The sequence below is a fragment of the Stigmatopora argus genome, chromosome 13, assembly GCF_051989625.1.
Source record: "Stigmatopora argus isolate UIUO_Sarg chromosome 13, RoL_Sarg_1.0, whole genome shotgun sequence".
NCBI lineage: Eukaryota > Metazoa > Chordata > Actinopteri > Syngnathiformes > Syngnathidae > Stigmatopora > Stigmatopora argus.
In genome coordinates, this window is record NC_135399.1 from 6,892,977 (window position 1) to 6,912,037 (window position 19,061).

Sequence of the window (19,061 nt, forward strand, 5' to 3'; positions counted from 1 at the left end):
AGTCATCATTTTTTAGTTACAAATGCGGCTTATATGCAAATGGCGAATTTCATAGATCTCCGAAAATGGGAAATATAGAGTTTCAACATGAAAACAAATGACCGAGCTTGCGAGCATAAACATTCTGTGAGGATTTTTATACCTACACACAGTAACGGAGTCGAGCACCAGGTGCATGTGATAATGAACATTATCGATATCATGGAGAACGGCAGTTAAATTGGGATTGGCTAAAATAGTACCAGCATCAATAAAATGTTTGCTTCATTGTCTGGAGCTACTTACTACAAATACTGGCCTTTTTCCCCTTACTTTTACACATCTTGGAAGTCAATGAACTGTTTACTGACAACACAACACTGGGCCAGTTATACAAATTGTGCTTGTAATAGATGAACTAGGGTCAAAGAGTTCCTAACTGGCGTCCCCTTGTCATTTCTCGCGTCAGGTGTGCGTTCTGGACCTCCGGAAATAGCAGTGTCGGACGACTAGTCGACGGAATGTGCAGCGGAATGCCTTCTTAAGACATCAGCAAACGTTCTTGTTGCTCATCTTGGGGAGTGTGGCAGATCCACCGAGTTAAATTCCAGAAAAAAAATAACTCACGGGAGCAACTACAGTAACAACGACAACAAAAAACAGACGAGGAAGGAGCGACCGTTCGCTGTCAGACTTGCGTCGACAAAACCGGAGCTTTTATGTCACGGTATCTCATAAGGAAGCGCTGCCATTGGTCCCCTTCCTGCCGCAGTCCGGCCGCCGGGCAGGCAGGACGACTCAACCGGGAGGCGGTCGATGATGGAAAGAAGACTCGTAGAATTCCTCGGGGGGCGAACGACGCAAGTGAAAAGTCCACCCCCGCCCACAGACAGACTTATCGAAAGCGCAAAAGGTGGAGCCTTGCTGTTCCCGACCGACCTTCCCAAACCGGCCCGACAATTGGAAACAGCACGGACAAAAAAAATGTGTGCAAAAGTGTGGTTTTACAAAGAGAAATTTGCCCTTTTTTTGGATGTACATGTGAAGAATGTAAAAATATGTAAATTAGATTAATACACAGACTTATATACTGTGTATATATGTTTATATACAGTACACCTTATTGACGTCACGTTAGGGGCTCGCTAATGGCTCGAAGCCGCTTTTTAATTCCAAACTCCTTTTTTTCCAGTCGAGGCACAAACAGCCAAATTTACGGATTCATCGCGTGTCACTCAGTTGCGTCCTCACATTGTGTGTAAAATGGGCTAAACAAAGCCACACCCACCAAATTCCAACGCACAGTTTTCCACGGTTTTCTGTTTTGAGCACTTTTTCCCTGTGCCAATTCTACTGAAGCATCCAAATCTGAATCCCAAAAAGTGTGTAACTTTTGCTTCAGTTTCTTTTTTCAACTTGCGCTCAAACAACATAAAGTGCACTTTAAAAAAAACCCTCATGGTGGCTTTTTTTTTTCTCGAGGTGAAAGGCAGACATTTCCCCCTTTTTTTCTCATCAGGTGTCACAATAGGATATCAAGGGGTCATCCACGTTTTTTTTGGGACTTTTTCAGAGCCATTATTGTCTGTGTCAGACTGAGAAATTGGGCTGTGGGTTTGCTGGCCAATGTGGATGAAACGCTGTGACAGCTACTGATACTATGTCTCTAGCGCACCCTGGTCCAGGGTGTGGTCACCTGTTTCAAGACTAAACATTCAAAGTCGTTCAGTGTCTCAAATAAATCACTCTATTTTGATATCAGAACACTTGTGCTTTCAATGTTGTCATTTATTTAACAAAAGTAATAACAATAGGTAACAAAATCTAGTATAAATGTTCACTCAACGTGCACTGCGTGTTGTGGGAAAACTATCAACCAATGTGAAATATATTTAGAGGGGAAAACATCTAAATTCTAATGTCACGAGATGATTGTCAGACTATAGCAAACAAAATCCATGTGAAATTTAATCATAAATTCCCATCTTAATTCTTTACTTTCCTTCCCCCTTTTAAATCACGCATTTATTGACCTGATCAAATATTTAATTTATTTTTATTCTTTTTATTTATAGTAATGTTTTCAAATTCATCAGATTTTCTTTGTTTTTTATTAGATTTTTTTTTTAAATTTGCTTGATTTAAAAAAAAAGTAAAAAAATTTTTTTCTTGTGAAGGTCATTTTTTTCATTCTATTTTCTTTATTTGTATTTTTTTATATCATGTTCCTGAAAAATAACCAATTATATGAAAAACTAATATAAAGTAAACCCAAACTAAACATTTTAAAATGAGATCTAGTAAAAATTATGTTAGCGAAAATTGTTTTTTCCTGTTAATTTTGCAACAATTTTTCTCTAATACATTTCTCATTTAAAAAAAATCGGAATTACTTTTTAATTCAAGATATACAACTTTCTGTTCTAAAAAAAAATCTAATATTATAATTACAGTGGCACCTCTCCTTACAAGATTAATTGGTACCAGAAGTTTTTTTCATTTTTTAATTTTTTCGTAAGTAGAAGCATATTTTATATGTAAAAAAAAAAAAGTTTTATCTCCTTCTTGTTCATGCCCAACACTTCAGAATCACCAGTAGAAAACATCGGAGATGGATTGGACATTTAATAAGAATAAAAGTGCAAAAAGATTATCTAACGACTAATCTAGAAACTGGTGAAATAGTCATGTCCTTAAAAAGTAAAAAATAATACACAAATAGGCAGATACGTACAACTCTTAAACAGTTAACAACACGCTTCTCATCTTCTCAAGATTACTTTAAATTGCAATATGGGTATTATATTAGCCAAGCAGAAAAATATATATATTATTATTATTTAATTATTATTATTTTTTACCAGAAAGAGTAGTTTAGAGCGACGTGATGTTGGCTAGTGCTTCCCTGACGTCCCCAAGGATTCCTCATCAGCGTCTATACCGCCATAGTCTGGTAGCTCGCTGGATATGTGGATTTCAACTGTGCTAGATTCTGAACCTACCGAGACAAAACAGGGGAGGGGGACGGCACTGCATTATTTTTCTGTTTTAAATCTATCCCTCTATCACAGATACATCTTGGTGAGTTATTTTACAATTTAAAAACACTATTAGTGCTGGGCAATGATTACATGTACAATAAATCAGTCGATTAATTGCATTGTCAGGTTAAAATGAGTATATTTCGAATAAGGTTCATTAAAAAAATGCTAAATATTACTTTAAAACTCATTATTGGATTAATCCTAGTCAATCTCACCTAATTAATTGCTATTAAAATGTGTAATCATTGCCCAGTATATACAATTTAGGCATATCATACAAACAAAAATCTAAACATCCAACATCGTGGTAATGAAGTGTCGACAGGCATTTTTAAAATGTGTACGATAAATCTTTATTTAAGGTTTGTAATACAGAAAATTTTGTATTTTTTTTATATATAATCACAGGGTGGACAACAGAAAATTGAAAGTGAAGAAAACAGGAAAAAAAAACTACAAAGTTTAAAGCAATATATTATTGACTATGTTAACTTATTGCCTGCCATTGAGCTAAGAAATAAAGTAGCATGGAGATTCTATTGGTAAAGAAAGAAAAAGCAATTGAAATATTGTTAAGTATAGTAAAGTATATAAAAATGGCGAGGAAATAAGAACACAAAATTTAAATGAATTAGTTCAGCATGTGCTTGTTTCAGGCTATCTCTGTAATTGTTTCAGTGCTTCTGTAACACAAGGACATCACGTTGCCTGTTCTAGTGAATACTTGAACAAGACAACATAGATTGAAGATGAACAGAGACAAAAAGTTTGTGTAACAATTTTGCTCGGAGTTCACAGGCTCGTGACATCATGTGTACCTTCACAAATAGAATAATATCTTCTGTGTTGTGTTATTAGTAATGATTATGAGCCAGTATGCTGTTTGTTTCCCCCCCCCCCAGAAAAAGAAACAGGAAATGAGGATATTGTATTACAGCTTTTCATAATAGTTTTATTCCCTATCTGTGAGATGCATCAGAAAAGTTGCCAGATTTGTAAGTTTTCTGGCAATTCCAGCCATGGGACCTGTTGGAAAAATTCCAGGATTCCTATTGGGCAGTGCCTGCAAGGCCTTCTCTGTTGGCCTAAAAAAATATCTGAATTATCTGAGAAACTCCATACAGATGGACATGACCTGGATTTGAACCCAGGACCCTAGAGCTGTGAGGCCAATGCACTAACCACTCGCTCCACCGGGCCGCTGAATCACAGCCTGATGTTTTTATATTTTGTCCATGAATACTTAATTCCAAATTGTCTGTCAGCCTTTCCCCTGGTTGTGCTGCTTCCAGATGTGTGTTTTCATATTTAAGCATCTAACCAATCACATTTCAGCTATTATTTGTTGCCAGGGTCAGAAATCTGCCGTGAGGCCTTCATATTGTTGTGTTGATTTAATAGCGGTTTTGTCTTCCCGTAATGGCAGAAGGAGGAGAGGAAATGGATTTGTTTGTCAAAGCCATTTCCAAGACAGACTTTTCAAGAAAAGCTGGACATCATTAAGAAAGGTCGGACAACTCCGAAGCAAGCAAGCAAGCAAGCCTGTTACAACTGGGAACGGACATTTTCAGCCCTAAAATGACTAAAAATGTAGTACTACTATGCCAGAAATACGACAGGACCGGCTCGACTTTTAGCATTAGCTTCGATGGCGATAGAAAAGGAGGATGGATTTTGTGAACAGATAAAAACGATTTTTGGTGAGTAATATATGGCTATATTCCTAAATAATATTTCAATTGTATGAGGTTATTATTGATGCTTTTTTAATATGTGTCGCAGCTGCAGTAAAGGTTTTATAGCCATAACAAAACTAGTACAGGAACTGCTGAGAAACAACTACTCTGTCGGAAAAGTTTTAGTACACAGGTGTTGTACTTGTCCCGGAAATTTTAGTTGTTGTTTTTATCGATTGATTGAATACTTATCCCGAATTGTTTTCAACAATATTTCAATACGTAGGAAGTAACAATAACCGAGTGATTAAAAAAATCCAGGACTTGCTTTGTACCAATCCTGGAACTTTTTCAACAGATATTAGTCCGTTTCGCAGTAGTATTGCATTTTCCGTTCCATGCAGTAAAAAGTAAAAACAACTCACATAAATAAAAGCTCACATTCTCAAATCGAAAAAAAGAAGTAATCCATTCATCCTTCATCACCATCCCTCGTACATGGGCGAACCATTGGCAGCACTGCGAGCCCAATTACCTTCTGAGAGGATGCTGATGGCGTCCGACTGTAGCTGCCCGTTGCCATTCATGTTCTTCTTGGCCTCCTGCACATGACTCTGGTAGAGCAGGGCCGTGCCCAGCATGGAGTCACGACCACCCCCGTTGGCCGCCGATGTGGACGCCGACTCCCATATGGGGTCCCTGCGACCTCGTGGGCTCAGGTCCACGTCGAAACCTGTCCAGCCGTGGAAGGCTAGCGTGTTGAGGAAGGCTTGCATTGGGTTCAGGATTCCCTGAAACACAAGACGTGCATTGTGATAGAAATGCCATTGACCGTTATGTACAGTTGTGGTCAAAAGTTTACATACACGTGAAGAACATAATGTCATGGCTGTCTTGAGTTTCCAGTTATTTCTACAACTCGGATTTTTCTCTGATAGAGTGATTGGAACAGATACTTCTTTGTCACAAAAACATTCACATACCTGTCAACCTCTGCCGATAACTGCCCTTATAAATGATTATGATTCCCCTTACAAACCCCCCAAAAACCTTACAAACACCGTACGACTCGTACGGTGTTTGTAAGGTTTTTTGGGGGGTTTGTAAGGGGAATCATAATCATTTATAAGGGCAGTTATCGGTAGAGGTTGACAGGTATGCATTCATGAGGTTTGCTTCTATTATGACTCTGTTATGGGTAAACAGAAAAAAAAAGATCAAATCTGCTGGGTCAAAAATATACACACTGCCCTGCTGAGGGCATCATCTCTCATTTTGACACTTTCCATATTGTCTGTTTTTTGGCACACGTGTAAAGAATTTGAAAGCTTACCATAATAAACCACGTGATAAGAGCAGCATTCCTGATATTCCTCAGGGTGCCGTCATTGATGTTTCCCTGCATCTCCAGGTAGAAAAGGAGGCTCTCGTTGATGATGTTGGGAATCCAGCTGATATGTGTGGTTCACAAAAATCAACATATCATAATAAAAGCATCATGCAGCAAAGAACAAGAAACTCACCAAATAAAGAAGACTAGCATAATTTTAAAGAAGCGTATTTTAATAGCGGTAGCTAGCCGACGCTCGTTTTCCGTGTAGATTCCTTGACGTCCTTTCAGCAGTGATGTCACTACAGAAGAAAAATGTTTTTTTTTCCAGAATTGGGTCATATATTTGAAATTAGCTTTAAGAAGCTGACCTGCAGAGGTTGTTCGATTGAAGAAAATGGGGTTGGCTACAAGGACTAACAGCATGGGTGCATATGTGGTCACGTAGTGAGGGATAGCGTGCTGGAAGCCTTGTTCACAACTGGAAAAAAATATGGAAAGCATGCACACTAATGTGAATTTTCATTACCCTAAATTTAAGATTTTTTTCTGTTACATATAGCAAAATATCCTGCAAGTGTGAGAAGAATCCCTTTATTCATTCTTCAGTTATCTTGAACAAAAACAATCAGATAATCCACTTGTCATTTTGACCTGATATCAAATCTAACACACAATTATCTCTTACAATTGATAGTTAAGACCCAATTTAGGGTTGAAAACATAATTATTTTGCTTATGTATGATAAATATATAAATAAATACTGCAACACTGCATTGTTGCTTTTTCTGTCATGCTCATATGTTTTCTTAAAATGCATTTTTATGGTTAAAGATCTTTTGGTATGGTGATTTTTTTTTAAAATGGACAACCGACATCTGAGACTTGGGGTGAAAACATCATTTTTGCTTGGTTATGCTAGATTCAAATGGTCTTGAGGAACATTAAATGAGACCAAACGATGCGACAAACTATGGAAATGCGATCAAAATTCATATTTGGACATCTAATAATAGATATGGAGAAGCTTTTTTCAACTACTGTTTCTTGTTTTGAACTTATCAGGGATTCATTCATTCATTTTCTGTACCGTTTATCCTCACAAGGGGTGCGGGGGGTGAATTGTGACCAGCCAATCGCACGGCACAAGAGTGTCAGTGTTCCACCAACCTAACATGCATGTTTTTGGGATGTGGAAGGAAACCGGGGTACCCAGAGAAAACCTACAGAGGCCGGGGAGCACATGCAAACTCCACACTGGAAGGTCCGGACCTGGGATCGAACCCTCGATCTCAGAACTGTGAAGCCAAAGTGCTAACCACTCCCCTTTCACACATTTCATTTGATAATGAATGAATTTTCCTTATTCCTTGTTTTCATTAAGGTCACAAAAGATGTTCATTTGCAGAAAAAAAATCTTACTTGGAAATGGAGGGGTAGTAAAGCATGGCCACGCCCTCCACACACAACAGTAAAGCCAGACCCCATGTGATCATGTGATACAGGATAATAGTGCTGAGGGATAAAAAGAACAAGTGATAAGTACGCAACACGTGCTCAGTTCTTTGTCCTCGGGCTACGTTTGACACCCTACTACGCACTTGGCAAAGAATTTCAAAAAGCCATGTGCCTCCATTCATTTAGCAAATTCTGGGAAGACTTTAAGTTGTAGCAGAGATCATTTTTTGGTTGTTAATGGTAGTAAACGAGTCGTGGTCATGATGTGAGTGCGACTAACAGCACTACTTTTGTAAAATTAGGTCTTTTTCTTGAAGTGTTATTTTAGCTGACCATTTTTTTGTATTTGCTGGGAATTTTACGATGTCATTCTCCTAGTTTTATTCATTCTTATCAGGTCAAGGTTTTATATGTAGTCATGATTCATAAAAAAAGATCCCATAGGGCTTTACAAATACAAAATGGACAAATGATTATCGCTGTTAATCTAAAATAATTTAAAAAAGTAATAGTTACAAAATGACAGAATAAATGAGCAATATATAATAGGTGTATATAGAAATATTTTTTAAATAAATTGATTTAACGAATTTACATGAAACAATTTGATTTAAAAGCATAACTTATAATTAACGAGACACTCCCTTATCTATCTATACACATAAAATGCTAAATATTAAAATTATTTCCCCCTTAATATATACTTGTTTTAACGTTGTTACAAAAAATGACTGAATTGAATGAGTTGCTATTTCAAATACAAATTGATTTTCACAATACACTAACAGCATTAAAATTGATAAAATATTAAAAATCAAATTTCCTCAGAAAAAAATATTATTTCCAATCACATTTAAATAACTTAATTTAAATAAAGCTAATCACGGTCAGTGGCCGTGAACAAGTCAAGACAAATGTGAATTTTTCAGGGGCTTCACCTGATTCCCGCCGATGTCTTAACCACCAGAAAGACGTCGACTGCATAGCAAAAGGTCCACCAGAAGGAAGCGCTGTAGAACAACTGGATCCACATCTGCAAAGCGAAAGAGCATCTTTACCCAAGTGTGAATATGTACGTATCGTCCCATTACGGGCAAGTAGGGGGTCTTACTGCACTGCCGAGGCAGAGGACGTCCGGCCAAGCGTCGGTGCTGTTGGCTACGGAGATCTGTTCCACTACATTGGGGAGGCCCACCCATAGAGAAGACCTCAAAACAATACCTGGAGGGACAAAACTCAGATTTTGCTATATATCTCATATGGGGGTGCTGGAGCCTATCCCAGCTGAGTTCAGGCCAGAGGCAGTGGACTCCCTGAATTGGTGCGCAGCCAATCGCAGGGCACAAGGAGACAAACAATAATTCACGCTCACACTCATTCATAGGGGCAATTTAGAGTGTCCAATCAGCCTGCCATGCATGTCTTTGGAATGTGGGAGGAAACTGGAGTACCCGGAGAAAACCCACACAGGCCCGGGGAGAACATGCAAACTCCACACAGGTGGACCGACCTGGATTTGAACCCAGCTCCCCCACTGTGAGGATGACACACTAACCACTCATTCACTGGGCCGCCCCCAGTGATATATCATTTACTCTAAATCATGGTGTCAAAGTGGCGGCCCGGGGGCCAAATCTGGCCCGCCACATCATTTTGTGTGGCCCGGGAAAGTAAATCATGAGTGCTGACTTTCTGTTTTAGGATCAAATTAAAATGAAGAGTATAGATGTACGTATATTACATTTCCTGATTTTCCCCCTTTTAAATCAATAATTGTAAATTTTTAATCATTTTTTTCTGTTTTTAGTTCAAAAATCATTTTGCAAAATATATATAAAAAAAAGCTAAAACAAACATTGTTTTAGATCTATAAAAAACTGAATATTCAGGGCTTTTAATCCATTTCTAAAAAAAAATCTAAATGTTATATCTAAAATGGTCCGGCCCACGTGAAATCAAGTTGACGTTAAAGCGGCCCGTGAATCAACCCGAGTCTGACACCCCTGCTCTAAATCCATCAATTAGAATTCAAACATTGACCACAGTTGATTTCCACACACACACACTTATGTATATGTATGTAAGTAAATGTAAATATATATATCGTGGGGAAAGCTTTATATTTCATTATATATATTGTATAATGAAAATAGGAGCATTCAATTCAAACTACTATTTAAATCTTATTTTCCCACAAGCTGACTTCAATTAAATCAATATTATTTTAAATGATTTACATATTTTTTAATTGCCCATCCCAAAAATAGAATGTGCGGGTAACACACTTCAATTAAAGAAAAAAAAATCAGAAGTTGTGCATAAAAGGGCTATTTACTTGTGACAACCTTAGCGTATTTTAATTTTTCTAAATATATATATAAAACACATTACACAATCATGAATCAATATTCATGGTTCACTTCAAGTGAAGGCAGACGTTTAAAGTTCATTAGATGATGTACATTCACCAAATGTTGTGCATGAAAAGCATCCACTCAGTCAAAAGAAAACTCTTTGAACTCCTTCAATAATAGCCGACGCGATACCTGCGCATCCCAAAATGTCACAGACGCTGATGATCAAAAGTATCCTCGAGGACGACGCGGGTCTGGGCAGCGGATACTGCCCGAGCCGCCTGTAGCCTTTCCTCTTGGGCAGAATCTGCAGCAGGGCAAAGAGCGCGCTGACCCCCGCGCTGGCCGCCGTGAGAACGCCGAAAAGGAGTGGCTGGAAGGTGACCACCAGCTCGGTGGCCGCGTCTCTGTTAGAGCAGCAAAAGGTCTCCAGCCGCGGGGACGCCATGACTGCTCGTGCCGGACGGCCAAGCAAGCACGCCGAGCGTCCAGTCGGCTTGCAGGCGGAAAAGAGAAGAAAGGGAGTCCGCTTAACCCAATTCTTCAAGAGAGTCTGCTCACATGGTAGCTACATCATGTGCTTTCATTTAATCCCCCCCGCTACAGCGAGCCTCAACAAACAGCACACTACAATATCCGAGTATAATAGGAAAAGCCAAGTGGCTTTTTTCAACTTATGACTTACTGGGATTTATAATTTGGACATCAACTCAAGCAAAAGGCTACACCAGTTGACAAGGCGGGGGACAACCATTCTCCCCTGCATGTTTTTGGGATGTGGGATGAAACTGGAGTACCCGGGGAAAACCCACACAAGCCCAGGAAGAACATGCAAACTTCACACAGTGAGGACCGACCTGGGATTGAACCCTCAACCTTAGAACTGCGAGGCCAGCGCACTAACCAGGCCACCGTAAATATACTTATATGTATACTATATATAGGTAAAAGAAATAAAAATAAAACACTCCCAAAAATATTCTCAAGGAAAAGTACTGTTATGGGAATGAAATTTTACTCAGTTAAAAGTACTTGTTAAAGTATAAATAAACACCAGTAACTACCAAAACTCTATGACTTTCTACTCCGTAAATGTGATCTTCATTCTCATAAAATACATTTTCCATACTCTTAAAATAGCAACTTTTAGTTGAGTAAAACCCTGAAAGTTTTGATTCCTAACCTTTGGAACTAATTAAACGATGAAACTGCTTGTTTTTAGCAATATGTCATCTCTTGGTTAAACTTTTGTCAACATTACAATTTGATTCCCTCAACAAATAACCCAGAAACCTCTTAAATGTCTTTCTAGGTGTTTCCAAGATTGAAAAAGGGCAGAAATATTACAGTTTGGGTAGACTAAACAACTTCCATGTTGTTCTCGGTGTCAAATGTCAAGACAAAAATTCCAACCTGCCCAACAGGCCTCCTTCTTTTGTTCCGGCACCTCCATTGGTGGAGACACACCCGTGACACTTCCTGGTGGGCAAGTCGCTCGTCTGAACAGGAAATGACATCAGAGCGCCTCAGGGCAATTTGTATGAAGAGCAGATGTGTTTTCAACTTGTTTTGAAAAGTAGGGCAAAAGGAGAAGAACCATGTCAGCAGTTTACTTCTCCAATCCTCTCTTTAGCGGTGAGTGACTCACATTTGTCTTGATTGAAAGTATGTGATGTGCACGTTTGTGTTGCCCACGCAAGATGTTGAAGCGGACTGGGGTCCCGTTCATGATGCGGCGTTCCACGGACAGACGCTGACGCTAAAAAAGCTCATTGAGCAGGTAATGCTTCACTTATGGACTTCTGGAGAATTTTAAATATTAACACAGTATCAACTAAAGTACAACTGTCAGTTTGTGTTTCTGTAGATGACAATTTAAATGAGTTCATCACTAGTAGATGTCCAATCCGAAATGTTATTGATTTTTGTGAGAGATATTTATGATGATGCTCTCATCATTTTACAAGAATAAGATAAATATCACAAAACTATCCAGAAAAAAAAGGCTGTTGCAAACTCGTAACCTACAGGAACCAAGATGTCCTCAATTAATTCATCAGCCCGGACACAAAAAATTTAAAATCGGGCTCCATGGATTGAAAGATACTGGCCCATGGTACATGACTGGCAAGTTTCAAGACAATCGGTTGACAAATGACGGAAGAGTAGGACTTCCAAATTCGTGTCCACAAGAACAACAAAAACAATAAGAATGAGGACTATATATTATGTTAGCTCATTAGCTGCCATTGATGCCGATAGACGGCCAATACATTTGAACTGGGCTAGATGGCAGAAAATGAAAGAATGCATGAATGAAAGACCATTCGCTTCCAACTCTCCCATTTCAAATAGATTGGACAATTACTAGTGACAAACTGAGTGGAATAAGGGAATTCTCATGTTCAATAATTGAAAAAAAAAGTACCGTATTTTCACGACTATACGGCGCATCGTATTTTTAGCCTCAGTGTCAGTAACGAGTGCTATTTCTGTATTTTACTCACACAAAGGACACACTGTTTTTATAGACGCAGCCAGGCATGGCAAAACATACATCAGCTTAAACATACACACTACACCCACACGCTAAAAACACGTTTTTAAAAAGGCAATGGAAGCAAAACTGAGTTCGGTTGTACTTTATTTAGCCATTTTACAATGTACTGAGTGTGATAATCTATGGTGTTCCCGAGTCGCCCGAACTCCCAGCTGTGGGCAGCGCGATGAAAGATCGCGAGTTGGCCATATATTGTATCAAGTCGGTCCTGGAGACACTGGCACCCGGGGCATCTCTCTCACTCGGAAGATCGGTGAGGCTTGGACGCGAGCCACCATCCTCCGCTGACGCGCGCCCCCGTCCATTAAAGATGACTCTTGGCACTCCATCTGAAGTCGAGACCTTCTTAACAAGCGCCAAGAAAATCCAATGGCCTGATCTCGAACTGGATTTTCGGAAGGAGTACTCTTTGAGGGAGAGGATTCGTTGGCGCAACCTTGTAGCAGAGCTGGCAGCGAGGCGGCAGAAGGGCGAAAGAGGTCTGTGCATCCGCAACGGCCAACTAGCCCTGACAAGCTACATCCACCCGCCACTGAAGGTGACCACAGAGACTCAAAACAACTGGGTGACGGTGAGGGAACAAGGGATGGCGGTGGTCCACCCCTAGTCATCATCTACACCAACGCGTGCAGTTTGATCGCCAAGTTCAGTGACCTCTTCAGTATTGTATCAGGACTCAAGCCTGATTTGATCGTCATTACTGAAACTTGGCTAAGCTCTGAAGTGCACGACGCTGAGATAAACCTGATGGGCTACATCCCCTTCCGGTGCGACAGGCGAGACAGACGTGGTGGTGGAGTTATCATCTATGCTAAGGGCGAGCTAAAGCCCTCCCTTTGTCCTCTCCCTCCCGCTGCTCAACAGACCGACTTCTTTGAGGTTGTGCGATGCAATGTAACTGTGGGCGGAGTCTGTCTGCCTATCTTGGGAGTCTACCGATCTCCGCAAGCTACCGCCGAAGACGACAACCACGTAATCAGTGCAATTCGCTCGGTCTCATCACACCAGGACTGCCTTATTGTTGGCGACTTCAACGCACCATCAATAGACTGGAGCGATGTCGTCTGCTCATCAGCCGACCGGTTCGACCAGGCACTCCTCGACACAGTTGATAACTGCTTTTTAACACAGCATGTTGCAGCTCCGACACCCTTCCGCAGTAACCAACGCCCGTCTCTTCTGGACCTGGTACTCACGTGCTACCCGTCGTCGGTATCGTCTCTCATCATCCTCCCGCCGCTCTCCATGTCTGACCATGCGGTGCTCAAGTTCAACTGGCACGCAACAATTCCGGCCTTACAGAGCGTGATGCTTCCGAAGAGAAGGTTTGCTACCCTGAATCATCACGCACTGGAGGAGGCTTCCGAGGCTGTGGACTGGGCTTCCTTCATGGAGATCACTTCAGTCGGCGAGCTGTGGGCATTGTTCAAACAATCCATACTCCAGGTGACTGAGCGCTCAGTACCATTGTCGATGCCACGGCACCAGAAGCACAAACCCTGGGCGACGCAAAAGGTGAAGCGGGAACGGACTCTCAGAGACGTTGCTTGGCGCGAATTCCAGGAACGAGGCACGGCAGCTGCATATGAGGTCTATAAGCAGCAACGAAATAGGGCAGTGTTCACTGAAAGGCAAGAGCGGAGCAAGTATGAGCTGAGGTTGGCGCAGTCATCTCGTGCAAACCCCAAGCGCTTCTTCGCCCATGTTCAAGCCAACAAACGTCTGCACAATCAAGTGGTTAAACTCAGGGATGCTGATGGAGTCGGTGTCACGGATGCAGAGGGGCAAAGCTCTCTTTTTGCTAGGGTGTTCGCAGGCATTTACAAAGCCGATGATGGGCGACCAGCACCCCCATTTGCTCGGGATGTTCCCCCAATGCCTGCAGTTGCCATTACACCTCCTGAGGTCTACCGAGCCTTGATGTGTCTGGACGCCACTAAAAGCCATGGTCCGGATGGTATTCACCCGAGGGTCCTCCAGGCACTCGCTCCGACCATAGCACTTCCCCTCGCATATCTCTTCACACTGTCCTTGCAATCAGGTGAAGTCCCCGAAGACTGGAGACGGGCCGTCATCTGCCCTATCTACAAGAAAGGAGACCGAGAGGACCCGTTGAATTACCGACCGGTCTCCCTCACTTCAGTAATCTGCAAAATGTTGGAATCAATTATCAAAACGTCCATGATGGCCCATCTCCAGATCACAGCGGCGATCTCCGATAGTCAGCATGGATTCGTGTCCAACAGATCCTGCCTCACCAACTTGCTGATGATGGAGGAATGGGTCACTCAATTAATGGACGATCGACAAATTGCCGACCTGGTCTTCCTGGACTTCGCCAAGGCGTTTGACTCGGTCAACCATCGCTTGCTACTCCGCAAGTTGGAAGCGTATGCGATTCACCCAGCGGTCGTGAGGTGGATTGATGCGTTTTTGGCTGGCCGCACCTTTCAAGTACAAGTCAATGGCATACTTTCAGAGACTCACAACGCCCCCAGCGGTGTCCCCCAAGGCTCCGTTCTTGGACCACTGCTGTTCGTGGTGTTTGTAAACGACCTGCCAGAGCACATCTCCCAGCGGGTTCTCCTCTTCGCCGATGATGTGAAGCTCGTTGCTCCCCGGAGCGACTATGAGGACCTGCGTAGGTGCCTTCATCATGTGTGGAGTTGGTCGAACCTGTGGGACCTGCGGCTCAATATCACGAAATGCAGTCATCTGGCTATTGGGGCTCCTCCTGATTCACCTCTTGACTTTGAACCGGGACGCCTGGAACTGGAACGAACTCAACGGTGCAAAGATCTGGGCATCATTGTCGACGACACGTTCAAACCAACGGCCCAATGCATCCAAGCAGCCAACAAAGCTCGCGGAGTTCTGTTCCTAATGTTCCGGTCCTTTGCCGTCATCACAGCAGACATCTTCCTTCCGTTGTATGTTTCCCTGGTGAGGCCCATTCTCGAGTATGGGATCCAAGCCGCATCACCGTACCTCGCCAAGGACATCCAGCATCTGGAGCGGGTCCAGAGGCTTGCAACGAGGATGGGCCGCGGCCTCAGGCTATTGTCCTACGAGGAAAGATGCCAGCGACTCAACCTGCCGACCCTTGAGGCTAGGCGTCTGCGAGGGGACCTAATACTGGCCTACAACATCCTCCACGGCATCTACAGCGTGCCCCGCGACCTCTTCTTCACGCCCGCACCTGATCGTGGTCTGAGGGGTCATCCGTGGAAGCTGTACCCTCGCGGGTTCCGGTTGAATCGGCGGAAGGCGGCTTTTTCAGTGCGCATCGCCGGTCCTTGGAACCGGCTTCCGCAGGGTGTGGTCGAGAAGCCGACGGTCGCCCAGTTCAAGCGGGCTCTGGATGACTTTTTGGCCGTGAACCAGTGACTACACCGCGTTGTTGCACATTTCTTGTGTCTTGTTACATGGCCCTTAGCCTAGTGCTTTTTTTTGCCAAATAAATTGAATTGAATTGAATTGAATTGAATACTCACGTCACCATCACCCACAAATCCATCAAAGTCCTCATTTTCTGTGTCCGAATTGAACAATTGTCCAAATGAGTCATCGAAAACGCTGAGTTTTATACGTTCGTCCAGGCGGCCACAATCCATTCGCGAATAGTAGCTAGCTAGTAGCTAGCATAACTATTCCAACGCTGCCTTCCATGCTTCGTAAAGCTGTGTTGATGTCGATGTCCAGGCCACAATCCATTGGGTGTATTGACAAAAGAACTATATATCCCAGCAGTCACTGCGCAGTACTTTTTCAACAGGGAAAATAGTAGAGTCGGGGGCTGCTTGCCGTAGTTGTGAGAGCTGTAGAGGATGGTGTACCCTATCGACTGATTTATTTTATTTTATCGGGATAACAATTTTAGTATTTGTCCATATATAAAGCGCACTGGATTATAAGGCGCCTTGTCTATTTTGGAGAAAATTTAAGACTTATGTGCGCCTAATAGTCGTGAAAATACGGTATTACTAATGGTGCATCGTTGACTCAAAGTGAATAAATTCAACATCTTTTGTCGTCAATGGCAGCCGTTGAGTTCAAACGTAACCCTCTGTTGTTTTGTGTGGTCCAACAGGGTGCTTGTGTGAACCTGATCACAATAGACGGGGTCTCCCCCCTGCACGTAGCGTGCTTTGGAGGCCACGCATCTTGCGCCAAGCTGCTGCTGCAACACGGCGCCCACGTCAGTCATATTTGCTTATTCAGCACACGCGTTGTAAATGAAAAAATCCTAATCTGTTTGAATTCAATTGCTATCATAAGGTAGACAGTCACTCCTTTGATGGCTCTCCCATTCACGCAGCAGCGGCAAAAGGTAAGCAACTCGGCGAAAGGTCACGGGTCTTTCTGTATCGTGACCGTTTTCCACGCAGGTTTCCTGAAATGCATTGAGACTCTGGCGCAGCACTGTGCTGACGTGGATCTGAACCTGGGTCAATCTGGAACCCCCCTTCATGTTGCCTGTGCCAATCGGCAAGTAAACGCTGTCAGGCAACTGTTAGATCTCGGTAAGGAATGTCAAATAAAAATGTGATTTAAAAAAGTAGGGGTAAGGGGCAGGGAGTGGTGCAGTGGGGATTAGTAAATGAAAATGTATTGGACCAGAAATTATTTCATTCATTCATTTACCGAACCGCTTCTCCTCACAAGGGTCGTGGGGGAGAACAGAAATTAATTATCAAATGAGGAAAAAGAGGTAATAAAGCCAATGTATTCAACGTATAAAGTGGTACAATTGGGTGGCCTGGCGGATGAGTGGTTAGCGCGTTGGCCCCACAGTGGGGGACCTGGGTTCAAATCTAGGTTGGTCCATCTGTGTGGAGTTTGCATGTTCTCCCTGGGCCTGCGTGGGTTTTCTCCAGGTACTCTGGTTTCCTCCCACATTCCAAAGACATGCATGGTAGGCTGATTGGACACTCTAAATTGCCCCTACGTATGAGTGTGAGCGTGAATGGTTGTTTTGTCTCCTTGTGGCCACCAATTCAGGATGTCCCCCCGCTCCAGCACCCCCCACGACCCTAGTGAGGATAAAGCGGTTCAGAAAATGAGATGAAGTGGTACAATTATCCCAAAAAGTATAGAGAGTGCATTCATTTTCTGACCTGCTTATCCTCACAAGAGTCATCAGGGGTACTGGAGCCTATCTCAGCCAGCTATGGGCACCAGGCAGGGGACACCCTGTCAGTCAATAGCTGTACACAATGAGACAAACAACCATTTACGCACACATCTAGGGGCAATTTAGAGCGTCTAATCTGCCTATAATGCATGTGGGAGGAAGCCTGAGTACCTGGAGAAAACCCATGTAGGCCTCATACACAAACGCCACAAAGGAAGGTCAGCCAATGATTAGTTGATGAATATTCATTCAATTTCTCAACCGCTTTTCCTCGCAAGGTCTCGGGGGGGTGCTGGAGCCAATCGTACAAACTATGGGTACAAGGAGACTGACAACCATTCACGCTTACACTCGGGCAATTTAGAGTGTTCAACCAGCCTACAATGCATGTTTTGGGATGTGTGAGGAAAACCCGGAGTACCCCGAAGAAAACCCACGAAAGCCTGGGGAGATCATGCAAACTACACACTAGACTGTCTAAATATGGGATTGAACACTCAATCTCATAACTGTGAGGTTGACGCACTAACCACTTGTCCACAGGGCCGCTATTTGCTAAACATGATTAGCATAAATAATATAATACGTTGGGGGTGGAGGCTGTGGTTTGCCCGTGGCTCAAAAAGGTCTCGGCCCATCCCACTTTCAGGCGCGAGTGTCAATATCAGCGCACTAGGCGAGTCCCCATTGCACGTGTCTGTGCGCCTGCAACATCCCGAGATGGTGTCGGTTCTACTGGATTACGGTGCCGACACCTCCCTGCGAAACTCGGACGGTAAACGGCCGGCGGACATGGCGCCCCCTGGCAGCGACGTGGAGAAACTGCTTACTCAAAACCGAGGTAAACAGTAATCCCTCGAATATCGCGGATAATGTAGATCAGCCATGATTATTTATGTATCTTACCCTCAGGGATCCCTTCACTGATGCAGCTGTGCCGCCTTCATATCAGGATGGTTTTGGGCCAAAGAATGTTGCACCTCGTCCCTAAACTCCAACTGCCCTCAAGCCTAAAAAATTACCTTCTATGGAGAACTTGATATCGCCAACAGAGGGCGCGCTGGTACAGTAATTGAGGACAAAGCAGAGGAGGAAAAGATGTTCAATTTAAGGTCAAATGATCATCAGCATGTTTTCTATTCATGAGTTGCTGGCACACTTTTTGGCCTTTCATCTCCTCTTGTTGATGCTCCAAATACATTTTTGGGCTTCAGCCTTTCAAGATGAATTTACATATTTTAGATAGCAACATTTCAGCCATAAGCGCTTTACTTTTTTAAAATAAAATCCCCATCTTGGGAGTACTTTTGTGTGTAATTTGTAAAATAAAAAAAAATGCTTGAATATTTGTATTTTATTTGATCTTGGATAAAATCTGGTTTCTCAAGTTAACTCATCGGGTGCCATGGACAATTAATTAATTAATGATTAATGGTTAATTACATTTTTTTTCTCTGTTTACCAAAGTCCATTTTGATCTGGAAATTCTCCCATTCAAGTCAAAATTTGTTGTATTGCTATTTAA

General features: G+C 42.5%; 3 protein-coding genes across 7 annotated transcripts in view; 2 read left to right on the top strand and 1 right to left on the bottom strand.

The window, feature by feature from the left end:
* Positions 1 to 1,743, top strand: part of tbl1x (transducin beta like 1 X-linked) — a 31,393-nt gene extending 29,650 nt beyond the window's left edge. For all 3 annotated transcript variants that reach the window (XM_077617119.1, XM_077617117.1, XM_077617118.1), the window contains one exon: positions 449 to 1,743. In XM_077617119.1, the coding sequence (XP_077473245.1) occupies positions 449 to 475 (27 nt within the window). In that variant the 3' untranslated portion in view covers positions 476 to 1,743. The remainder of the gene's footprint in view (positions 1 to 448) is intronic.
* Positions 1,744 to 1,746: 3 nt separating this feature from the next.
* Positions 1,747 to 13,544, bottom strand: gpr143 (G protein-coupled receptor 143). Of its 2 annotated transcripts, XM_077617126.1 has the most exons (10): positions 11,256 to 13,544; positions 10,035 to 10,338; positions 8,600 to 8,709; positions 8,427 to 8,521; positions 7,453 to 7,545; positions 6,401 to 6,510; positions 6,223 to 6,331; positions 6,033 to 6,150; positions 5,235 to 5,490; positions 1,747 to 2,977 (listed from the first exon to the last, which is right to left on the bottom strand). In XM_077617126.1, the coding sequence occupies exons 2-10, from the start codon at positions 10,288 to 10,290 to the stop codon at positions 2,874 to 2,876; spliced, it is 1,251 nt and encodes a 416-aa protein (XP_077473252.1). In that variant the 5' UTR covers positions 10,291 to 10,338; positions 11,256 to 13,544; the 3' UTR covers positions 1,747 to 2,873. The 2 variants fall into 2 exon arrangements, with proteins under 2 accessions (XP_077473252.1, XP_077473250.1); XM_077617124.1 differs by having other exon boundaries at positions 10,035 to 13,544.
* On the top strand, positions 4,442 to 18,880 carry LOC144086931 (ankyrin repeat and SOCS box protein 9-like). 2 transcript variants are annotated; one of them, XM_077617127.1, is made up of 9 exons: positions 4,442 to 4,723; positions 8,418 to 8,560; positions 11,155 to 11,477; positions 11,543 to 11,622; positions 16,493 to 16,600; positions 16,681 to 16,732; positions 16,791 to 16,925; positions 18,186 to 18,377; positions 18,449 to 18,880. In XM_077617127.1, exons 3-9 carry the CDS (start codon positions 11,441 to 11,443, stop codon positions 18,574 to 18,576), a joined length of 732 nt encoding a protein of 243 aa, XP_077473253.1. In that variant the 5' UTR covers positions 4,442 to 4,723; positions 8,418 to 8,560; positions 11,155 to 11,440; the 3' UTR covers positions 18,577 to 18,880. The 2 variants fall into 2 exon arrangements, with proteins under 2 accessions (XP_077473253.1, XP_077473254.1); XM_077617128.1 differs by having other exon boundaries at positions 11,155 to 11,324; positions 11,423 to 11,622.
* Positions 18,881 to 19,061: the final 181 nt, after the last annotated feature.